Source organism: Malus sylvestris, chromosome 17 (genome assembly GCF_916048215.2).
Source record: "Malus sylvestris chromosome 17, drMalSylv7.2, whole genome shotgun sequence".
NCBI lineage: Eukaryota > Viridiplantae > Streptophyta > Magnoliopsida > Rosales > Rosaceae > Malus > Malus sylvestris.
This window is the reverse complement of record NC_062276.1, coordinates 7309049-7320027: the sequence shown is the minus strand read 5'-3', so window position 1 is coordinate 7320027 and position 10979 is coordinate 7309049. Positions and strand designations below refer to the sequence as shown.

The 10979-nt window shown below is 37.2% G+C and overlaps 2 protein-coding genes across 5 annotated transcripts; one reads left to right on the top strand and one right to left on the bottom strand.

Annotated features, from left to right (window-relative positions):
* Positions 1-416: 416 nt before the first annotated feature.
* LOC126612485 (frataxin, mitochondrial-like) lies at positions 417-3217 on the bottom strand. The gene is made up of 5 exons (XM_050280911.1): positions 2935-3217; positions 2446-2518; positions 2270-2317; positions 2087-2181; positions 417-746 (listed from the first exon to the last, which is right to left on the bottom strand). The coding sequence occupies exons 1-5, from the start codon at positions 3177-3179 to the stop codon at positions 617-619; spliced, it is 591 nt and encodes a 196-aa protein (XP_050136868.1). The 5' UTR covers positions 3180-3217; the 3' UTR covers positions 417-616.
* A 3461-nt stretch (positions 3218-6678) lies between these two features.
* On the top strand, positions 6679-10882 carry LOC126610364 (uncharacterized). 4 transcript variants are annotated; one of them, XM_050278423.1, is made up of 6 exons: positions 6679-6944; positions 7836-8118; positions 8244-8296; positions 8402-9671; positions 9817-9963; positions 10075-10882. In XM_050278423.1, exons 3-6 carry the CDS (start codon positions 8246-8248, stop codon positions 10698-10700), a joined length of 2094 nt encoding a protein of 697 aa, XP_050134380.1. In that variant the 5' UTR covers positions 6679-6944; positions 7836-8118; positions 8244-8245; the 3' UTR covers positions 10701-10882. The 4 variants fall into 4 exon arrangements, with proteins under 4 accessions (XP_050134380.1, XP_050134378.1, XP_050134377.1 ...); XM_050278421.1 differs by adding an exon at positions 7383-7489 and having other exon boundaries at positions 7836-8296; XM_050278420.1 differs by having other exon boundaries at positions 7836-8296.
* Positions 10883-10979: the final 97 nt, after the last annotated feature.

The following is a 10979-nucleotide window of genomic DNA, read 5'->3' as shown; positions in this document are numbered from 1 at the left end:
CTACAAAATTTATATTATATGTCACTATATATAGATCATCTCTACAAAAAAAAAAAAAAAAAAAAAAAACCTCCTTAAAACTAAGATCATTTAGTCGTTGAACTGTATAAAAACAGATGGACGGATTCGATAAAAACATTACTAACCGTCAATTTATTGATTACAATTGACTAAACGATTTTAGTTTTATTAACTTTTCGCGAAGAATCTTTACAAAGTTATTTATAATATAAATAGTTATGATTACCAAGAGAAAATGAGCAAATTGGCATGGTTTAAAGGATTAGAGGGGCTCATAACAAATTAAAAGTCGAGTGGACAAATCGCAAGTAGATCATAAGTTGCACGGTGAAATTTTTCCCAGCGAGACTAAGTAACACAAAAGGAAATTACAAGACAATTGCATTGGAAGAAAATTGGCGAAACGAAATGAAGTTCTTGCCTTCCCATTAAGCATGTTGTTTATTCAACAAAAAACAAATTTTCAGACAAGAACTAGTCAAGATAAGATTATATTCAGCTGTGGAGGACCCCAAATATGTGTTCTGGAAGAAAAACTACGAGTACAGCAAATTAATTTCCAAGTGAAACTATATTACCTCACTTTTGAGGCGGTTTACGAGAGGCTGATGGGTTCACCACACAGTTCCTCCAACTCACTCTCTAGAATTTTCAATAAATGAGCTTTGGTCCTCCTATAAACCCACGCTTGAGAACTCCGATCCCAGTCAAATCTCTGAGGACCACTGCATCAAGAACATAAATCATTTAGCAGAACGAAAGAAAAATTAACAAGTTGTGCAAAACAGTGAGGATTAAATGCAACCGTGAATGTCTAACACTTTACACAAGATAGATGCAGGAGTAGGCGAATAAGCACGAAAATGTGTATCATGGTTTTAGAATATCAGTACAAGGACTTGTCATGATGGTGAGTACGTGAGAATATGTTTACATCACACTTGACATGGCATTCTACATGAAAGAGATGGGCAGTATAGTAAATCATTCCAATTCTGTAAACACAAGGCTCGAAACGACAATGAACGTAATTAGCTTCCATAAAGACATGTCAATGGCCACCAGATTGGAAACCTGATATACATCAACGACGTGCCAAGAATAATGGGCACATGCATGATGGTAACTTGGCAAGAGTCACATCTCCACAGAATACTGAGCACATGGATTTCTGAGATTGATTACATATAAAAATGTACTCCAATGGATGGGATTCCTGATATAGAAGATGCGTAGACAATAAAGACCCTCTGCCCCATCAAACTCTCTTCCCTTCATGAGCTTAAGGGCATCAAGACATTCTTCCACGTGGGAGAAGGAAGGGCACAGGTTCCAATTGAAGGGCTACCATTTGAGGTTCTAGTCATTAATCAGATTACATTTCCTACAATAATTAATTTCAATTTCATTTTTTGAGCTTCCATTCCAAAATCTTGTAGGAGACTTTTCATTCTAGGAATTTTTTTTAATTCAAGCCTGTGCATCATTTGGTACCTGTTCTTGCTTCTGCTAAGAACCTCGGCAGCATTGGAAAATTGTAAGATCGTATTCAAATTTCTGTACTTTATAATCCACTCATAAGTTTAAGGGATTAATTTCTGATCACAAGCACGTGCTAAGGTGTGTGCACATTGCTGAAAAATAACTCCGCTGTCAAGGAAATATGACGAAGCCATGGACACAGAAGCAAACTCATGGGCATGCAGTAATACATCATCTGACGATAAAAAATATGTTCATTCAAACATTTCAATATGTATGTGTGCACTACGGTATAGTGTGACAGACTATGGTATAGAGTGACAGATCAGCTCGTCTGGTGTTGACTGTTGAGGATACATCCAGTTTCCTTCATAGTACACAATGAAAGAGTTTCCCACGTTACAGAACTACTCATTCAGAGATTGTACATTTAGATAACATGCAGTCCAAACAATGGTGTGAAGCAAAGGTATCAACAAGACTCACAGACATTTTGAAAGCCTACATATAGACTCAGAAAAGCGTTGAGACACAAACACACAAGCAAACCTGAAACCAGTAAGAGCAACAGCGGACAACATACCTCACTGGGGAAGACAACCAAATTTGTCTGTTTGGTGTTTGTTTATTCAAAACATAGGTGCCATGATCCCCGAGTTTTAAGGTCAGCACCTCATTCTGCCAAATGCAAACCCAATTATTTACCAAAAAATCATTATTTTCCTAATTATTTAATCAATTTCAAACAGCAATCAGCCATTCTCACCCCATAGTCTATGTCAAAGTCATCAACTTGAACAGAATCTCCATATTCCTGTCCAAGTAGAACCATCAATGAAAAGATAATACTTAATGTGTTATGTACCAAAACAAGAAAACAATGCTTAACGAGTTTTTTACTCAAATTACACGGCATGAAAAGGAACGGAACGAAAGAAGTACCTCAAATTTCTCCTGAAGGTCTTGTATTGTAGAATCTGCTAGCCGGTGAAATTCATCCTCCAGCAATACAGAACTGTATGCACATCAACTCATTAGCAACATTCATTTTTACGCCTCGAAGCAAACAACAATTTCAACTAAAACTCCATTTCCAACACAAAATCAATAGCCTTGGAGTTTCTCAGTTGATTAACCGGTTACAATCTTTCAATAAAAAATAGAACTGGCGGGACACTAACAGTCATAAAGGTCGTAACCAGTGCACAAGCTCCCACTTTACACAGGTCTGGGACACTAACAGTCATAAGGGGTGATAAACCGTGACATATATACGACTTATTGTGTTTAGCGCATTTTCCCCATAAAGTTTGTATATTTGAACTTAGTTAAAGCAACATTTATACTTCCTACAACACCTTAGAGAAAAATATCAAAACTTTCTTTCCTTGTTGACAGAAGACAAAATTTTGATGGAAAATTGGGACTTACTGGTAATCGATGGCGGCGGGGATTTGAGTATCGTCGTCGAGATTCAAAGGGCTAGAACAGAAGCTTCTGGAAGCTATCCAATGACGAGGTCCGTCGTGGCTGTTCTGGGAGAGATGTGGAGATTTCGAAGCTTCTAGAATATGCAAGCACGCCCTGGAGGCGGTGGAAGAAGAAGAAGAAGGAGAAGATGGAGGTTTGAGAAGCCTCTTCGAGAGGCGTCGCAGCGGAAGCAGCTTTGAAGCCATAGCGGAAAGCCGACAGCCTCTCTCTCGAGCTCGAGCTCGAGGTTGAGGACAACGATGGGCCTAAAACAACGCTACATTCTTTTATTACCTGGGCCCGGTTTATTGGGCTTATTGTGGGCCTCGATATATTGTATTGCTTGGGTTTGTGGATAATTTCTCATGTGTTTTTTATAGGGACATTATTTTCTGAGTAAATATTTTATATCTAGTGTTTGTTTTTTGTTCAAAATACTTGGTGTTTCTTCTCACTCTTATGATTTTGGAGTCGGTCCAAAGTCCAAACGCTTGGACCAAGTCTTGCTAAAGACTTCATTAGATGGGAATAAGAGCGGGTGGGGTCGAAATACAGCGTTGTAGGTCTTTAGAGATACTTTGCAGAGTAAGAGAATAACTTATATAGAATGAGTTTGTCGTATATCTTAAAAAATCGCATCTTTTCTAACTCCACCCCTTCCAAAAACCTTAGCTTTGTAAACCCACAGTTGTTGGCTTTTTGTTCTAACTTGAGGTCGGCAGTAGATCTACTTCTTTTGTACAACACGCAAGAGCTCTCCTCTACCCTCCCACTACTTCACCCAAAAATCCTCTAATTGTTTGTTAAATGTTTACTTTCGATTGAGAAGTCTATACTGGCCACTGTGTTTGCTACCTTCTTTGAGAGAGAGCTGTTGCTCACTTAGGTAGAGATGCACCAATTTCCTTCGCAGTTGGTGTGGGTTTGTGTGCCGCCTCTTTGTACGGTTTGATGGTATCATGTCTTCTTGCTTTGTTGGCATCGAAAGTTTTCCCTTGTTAGCCCTCGAGTGGTGGATATAGTTGCTGGCGTTGAGTGCTTATTTCTTTTGTTGAGTTTTTTAGAGGAAAATTTGTGCATTTTTGTTGTTGTGAGATTAATGATTAGATTGTTCTTCATTTGGAACTTATTTGCATGTGCGGTTTGTTTTATGGCCCTTGTGTTGTGTTGGTGGTGACCGGGTATCGGCTAACCCGAACAAAAGATTGGTGAGGTACATGGTGGTTGTGGCGAAGACGACTTGTGTTAGCATATAGAGTCTAATTGGCCATCGTGTGCTATGCTTGGACTTCTTTGTCCACTTGGCCTACTAGCACATTTTCTTTAAGTTTATTTCTTGTAACAATTTCTTTTATCAATGAAGATTATATTTGAACAAAAAAATATAAATATATATATATATACATATATATATATATATAGAATGAGTTTACCAACAACATAATATTTTGAGGGGTGTGATATCTACACACCCTATTTTACTTCTTACACACACCTTTTTAATTTTTGGCTGTCGGATCGGATGAATTGAAGTAGATCAACGGACAGAAATTATCAATGGGTGTGTGAGAAGTAAAATGGGATGTGTGGATAGCACACCCCTATTTTGATTCAATAACATATTGTCATGCGGTAAGTTTATCTCTTTATGACATTACTTTATTAAACATAGATGCCACGTGTTAGTGTTTAGATGTCACGCACACTGAAGAATTTCTCCTATACTCAAAGAAAATTTTAGATATGAGTATATGAATCACGTATATTGTACGCCCGCTCCCACCGCCTCACTAATCCAACCTGTTTGTGCGGAAGTAGGAGCTGCCACATTGCACCCGTTTGGTTTAAAATTCCAAATTCCAATTGAATTTCTGCTGGCAATATAAGATTCAATGACCATAAACCTAAGGCCGGCGAGATCAACTACCGAAAATGAGAGAACAGCCATATCATATATTCATATTAAAGAATGAATTGGAAGCATCACCTTCCATGTCCCATTCCATCTACTTATTTCTATGTAATAAGAGATTACAATGTGGCCTTATTCATTGAAAGGTGATTTTCGCACATTGTTTTTAACTTCTTACACACATTTTTTATTTGTGGCCGTTAATTTTTTAATAAAATCATCAGTTAAATTAAACAAGAATGCGTGAAAAGTCGAAAAAATGTATGCGCATTTCTCAAATTTTTTATCTATTTAATATACATATGTTTCTGGAAAAGCTAGAATCATCTTTAGAAAACATAAGCGAAAGATAATCACATAATATATCTATGAGATTAGAATAACGTGTTATGTTTAGTATAAGTTCAGGTTCGATTCATAATGTGAAACCAATAACAAGATATCATGTTCCATATACTGAGAATTGCTTGGAAGATGTAAAGTGAGATAGGTGATCGAAGAAAAAACATATGAGAATATCTTTTTGATGATGCGATATCCAAACTAATTTTTTATTATTTAGGTAGGACGGGAATCAAATTCCAGTTAAACGATGGTCTAACTTGGATGCTATTTTATATTGCAGTAACGTTTTTTTTCTTTTCAATAAACTCATTTAGATATCCAACTTGGCATATTTTTTTTTTAAATATGAAAAGTTTGGAATTTGCAGTTAAATTTTTAAAGTACCAGTAACAATTTTTCCCTCTAATATTGATGGACCACATACTTAATAAAAACATACTTTAATAAAAGCAATCACAATTAAATTTTTGAACTGCTAATAATAATATTTTTTCTGCATAGCTAATTGAGAGATTTGTTTTAGTATGTTAGAATATAGAGTGATACACCATTATTATTATACAAGTGGAATGACACTTATAAAATAAAATTTCTCCTCACTTATATAATGACATATGATTCATCACTTTGTGTTTCGAAAACATTAAAAAATTTATCATACCTAGTCATAACTAAGTTGACTATAACAATATACTCTTCTTATGACAAATCTTCTCTTTGTAAATTAAATAAAATATCGTCTGCAGAAAATAAGGGCTTGTTTGGTATTCTATTTGAAATTTTTTATAATTTCTCAAAACATTTTTTAAGAATTTTTCTTGAAAGCAATTTTTTTTAAGACTCAAAAACTTGTTTGGTATGTGATTTAAAAATTTTAAATATTACAACCTAAACTGGACAAAGAGATCCAAAAAAATGGGGTCGAGAGAAAGAGGAGAGATGAGGAAATAAAGTAAGAAATGATTGGATGAAATAGAAAGAAGTGAGAGGATCCGAGGAGATAGAGAGGAAGATGAGTGAGAGAAAGAATCAAGAGAATGAAGAGAGCAGATTAGATGAGAGACGGAAAAAGTAAAATAAAAAAGAGAAGTGGGAGAGAGGAAGAAGAAAAGAGAAAGAGATTTGGAGTGAGATGGGAGAATAGAAAGACAAGAAATAAGTGAGTTTAAGTTTAAAAACTTTAAAAACTTACTTTTTGTATTTTTAGAGAATACACTATATTTTTTATTTAGTCTTGAGTTCAATTTTTTAAAATAGTCATACCAAACAAATTTTTAAAATCTAAAATTTAAAAATTATTTTTAAGTTTAAAAAATTAAATTCAAATAGATACTCGAACTTAAAAATAATATGCTAAAAAACACATGAAAGGAGGAGTAAACACCAACGGCTGTCGCCCTCGCTGCGTGTGTGGACGCAAAATTTTCCCATTTATTTAACAAACAAACACGCGGAAGCACAAATTCTACGCAAAATCCTTGAAATTAACCAACAAAAACAATTTGTTTTCATAATTTTTTTTGGGGTGTATAAAATCAGAGCCAGAGGAGCTCTCAATAATGCATACAAACCAATAAATTTACACTTACAAAAAAAAAAAAAAAAAATTAATTGCGACTTTGTGGCTCTGCTGCTGCTGCAGAAGAAGGAAGAAGAAAGGCAGGGTCTTCCTCTCGTTGAGCGCTGCCTTCCAGTACAATCTGGCTACGGAGAGGTCAGATCTCTGCTTCTGAAATTTATACTCTTTGCGTTCCTTTTCTTGGTTTCTGATTTTTTTGATGATAAAAATGTGTTCTTGTTGTTTGTTTTTGACTTGTGGGTTGTTTTCTCTAATGGGTTGTGTTTGATTGCCGGGTTTTCGGACTTCTTAATGCAGTTTAATCTTTCTGGGCATGAACAATAGAAACAAATAGTGTTTGTCAGCTGCAATGTTTGGTTTTTTCTCTTTTCCCATCTTGCTATCTGAATTAGGCAATTGTTTATCCGTTTCTTTGGAAACGAATTCAGAAAATATCATAATATGTATGTATATGTATACATTACACACACACAGATATATATTCAATAGCTTTTTATTGCTTTTGGTGGGTATGTTGGAACAAAAGATGTTTATCACTAACATAAACAATTATGTTGAGTTGAATATGATTAGATTTTAAGGCATGTTGAAGGAAAAGAATGAAGAAGTTCTGTTCAAGTTGAAGTTAGAATATGGATTACTCAGGAAAGAAACTCATCCCGTCGAATCCTAGCAAAATGGTAGGATATCAACACCTTATAACTTATCCCCTCTAATTCCCACTAAACGAAACCGCTACCTTGATTTTTTCTTACTTCAACATAATTTGGAGTTTGGATCTTGTGAGTTATTCCATCTAATCCTATCCTATGCATAAATGAGCCTATAATGTGTATCAGAGAAAATGATGGGAGGTAATCATTTCAAGTAGCAATTAGGAGATTTCAATCTGTTTTTTTGTCATGGATTCTTAGAAAGTTGTATTTTTCTGCCCCTCTATTTGGAATTACCGAGTTATATATAGTATGTTGTGCATTACTGCGCGGGGTGCTAAGTTTCAGTATTTTTTTTCTTTCTTTTTATCAGGCCAGCATTTCCGGTGTATGTTCTGGTTGGGGTTCTTCTCCATTTGACAGATATTTTATTTCAGTCTGGCCGCTACTGCAAAATCAATTTCCTCTCGCACCTCTAAAAAGGTGTGGGGTAATAATGAGAGAGTGATTTTGCTTTGTGTTTTAAGGCGATCGAGATCATCACACATCTGGAGATTGTGCCGTGTTTCAGTGGGTTTGTCGCTTGATTATGGCTAATGACATTCGTGGTTGCCCTAACGGAAGCTTGATGGTAGTTTTTCACTGTACTTAGCAAGGTCAGGTTGTTCATACAGGCTTCCAGACAGTAATAAGCACAATAGTTTGTCGTTTATAGTTTCCAGTGTAGTCAAAGGTAATTCACGAGTGTTGATGTAGCTCACTAGCTCTTATATTTTGCCAGCAATGGGTAGGTTTTCATGTTTCCAAGCTAACGTCCATCGCCCCAAACCTAAGGTAAGCAGAACAATCATCACATCAGGTCATTGGCACTTCTGATTTATTCAGATTGGTTTGATAGTTCATTCCTTATTCTGATTCCGAGTCTTCTTTTTCAAACAGAAAAGTTTTCAACCTTCTGTCGAAATAATGCATAAAACATTGCAAGCTTCTTCTCCAAATCAAGCTTTGAAGGATTCGCCTGGAAAATCAAGCGTAAACGCATCACAGACAGAAGGAGTTTCTCAAATTAACAGCAGTTTGAAGCATGTATCTTCTCTTGAGGCTGATTGGAAAGCAGGTGATATGGAAAGCAGCTTCATCAAAGAAAATGACAAGAAGGTTACTCAGGCAGGACGGCTTATAAAAAGTAGGTCTCTGGGAAGTGAATTATACCTTGATGGGAGGGCTTCTGCTGACAATGACGCTGGGGACGAGACTGATCAAGGAGTTTCTTCTGATGGTTCTCTTGATCGGAATGGATCGGCGGTACCAGAGGGAAGTAGGGACCGAGGAGAAAGCCCACCTCAACCATCTCAGACAACTCCTGCTTCCGACCTCGGTCAAGTAAGTTCTGAAATTGTCAATAATGAATCAATTTTCTCAATTGGAGAACCATTACAATCAGAAAAAGACGGCCATGAAAACTGTGATACTCCAACATCTGGAGAGTTTGCTGATGACTCTGCTGACTTCACACCTTGTACTGCAAAAGGGCTTGTTAAATCTTGTTCTTCTGCAAACATTAGTGCTTCTGTTCCAGCTATTGAAGATGGTTCTCCTGTTAATCGTTTAGCAGTGCATTCAAGATCTTCCGAGGACCTGCATGTCTTAGGCATGAGGTGGAAAGGGAATTCAGTACATGAGACTGAAATGCAGGTAAAGCAAGAACAGGAAAGAGATGATGTTGTAAGTAAAGCTGAGAACGATAATATTGAAAACTCCATCGATGATGGCTATGATTCCTGTAACTACTCTAGTTTTGCAAAGGACTGGATAATGCCAGCTGCAGATGAGGTAATCACAGAGAAAAACCTCCAAGGAGAATCCTCAGTTCTAAGTTGGGATGAATTGCCAAACAAGGATTTTAAATATAAGCGTATCGAGGAGTGGGTTAATAATCTTCAGCATAGCAGCAGTCCGGTGGAAGAAACGGATGAATTGTCCCAATCTAATGATCAGGTGAAGAGAGAGTCCAATGACTCAAACGGTTTGACTACTGCTAAGGCAGATGGTAAGGTCACTCCTGGCATGGAAGTTGCTAAGCGATATATATCTTCTTTGAGTGCAGCTGCCACCACAGCTCAGCTTGCAAATCATGGATTGGTAGTGATCCCGTTCCTTAGTGCTTTTGTAAATCTCAGGGTGCTCAATTTATCAGGAAATTCCATAGGTTTTCCTCTCTGACTCATCTGTTCCATTTGATTCAAATATTTATTATCCTTTCTGTATGCTTCTGTGTTATGGTGTTTGTAATTATTCTTGGGATTCATTGATTCTGTATTCTAATTAGCTTTCCATTTGCATACATGCTGCAGTAAGGATAACTGCTGGTGCTCTTCCTCGAGGACTCCATATGCTGAATCTTTCAAAAAACAGTATTTCTACTATTGAAGGTTTGCGTGAACTCACAAGACTACGTGTACTGGACCTGAGCTACAACAGGATTTTGAGGATCGGACATGGTAGATTGCCTATATCGAATACACATTGAAATATTTCCTGGCTTCTCTTGTTGATTAATCATGAATAATTCATGTCCTAACTTATTTTTTTCTGTTTTGTCTATGTTGAAGGCCTAGCTTCTTGTTCATCTCTTAAGGAATTGTACCTGTCTGGAAACAAGATCAGTGAGGTGGAGGGTCTTCATCGCCTCCTAAAACTGACTGTTCTGGATCTGCGCTTCAACAAAATCTCAACGGCAAAATGTCTTGGTCAACTTGCGGCGAACTACAACTCCTTGCAAGCCATCAGTCTGGAAGGAAACCCAGCTCAGAAGAATGTCGGCGATGACCAATTGAAGAAATACCTGCAAGGACTTCTTCCCCACATGGCTTACTACAACCGGCAGCAAATCAAGTCCAGCTCTCTGAAGGATTCTGCAGATCGGTCAGTTCGCTTAGGTATTAGTAACCACCAGTTTGATCGAACCCTTAGACCCGATCACAAGGCTCCGAGGAAGGCTAGTCATGGTGTATCTTCCAAAAAGCCATCGACTTCATCAACTCACGCTCATGCAAGTGCATCTGTAGCAACATTGAAAAAGTCTCGGGGTAGACACAGCCACCTCCCTCCGAGCGGAACAAAAGCAACAGCGCATAGTCGGCAGCACTACCTTGATTTGGGAAGCAGAATTATGAACCTCAAGCAGGATCTCTCGATGCGCAGGAGTCGGAGTGAGGGAACAATGGCAGCTATGTGAGGATTTACATTTCACGCTTTGTAGTTTGTATCGGTTCATGCAGTAGTTGGTTTTTTGGACCAAAACTTTTGGTTTGTGTGTGTGGATTTCTACGATTGCATTCTCTCACATTTGAAATTCTGTATTTTTGTGTGCTTTCCGAACACCCTTTTATTGAATGGTTGAATTTTCTTTTGCAAGCATTGATGTCTTGTTTGTAGGTCAAGTAGTTAATGGTGTTTGCCTATATAGCCGGAAATCGCTGTTCGCCTTTGCCTGTATGGTTAGAGAGATGTTTTA

Coding starts and splice junctions, on each gene's coding strand:
- LOC126612485 (XM_050280911.1), bottom strand. CDS start 3,179: ATGGCTTCAAAGCTGCTTCCGCTGCGACGCCTCTCGAAGAGGCTTCTC. Junction 2,318..2,445: donor ACCTTCAGGAGAAATTTGAG/GTACTTCTTTCG, acceptor CTACTTGGACAG/GAATATGGAGATTCTGTTCA. Junction 747..2,086: donor TGGTTGTCTTCCCCAGTGAG/GTATGTTGTCCG, acceptor TTCTTGATGCAG/TGGTCCTCAGAGATTTGACT.
- LOC126610364 (XM_050278423.1), top strand. CDS start 8,246: ATGGGTAGGTTTTCATGTTTCCAAGCTAACGTCCATCGCCCCAAACCT. Junction 9,672..9,816: donor TTTATCAGGAAATTCCATAG/GTTTTCCTCTCT, acceptor TACATGCTGCAG/TAAGGATAACTGCTGGTGCT. Junction 9,964..10,074: donor GATTTTGAGGATCGGACATG/GTAGATTGCCTA, acceptor TCTATGTTGAAG/GCCTAGCTTCTTGTTCATCT.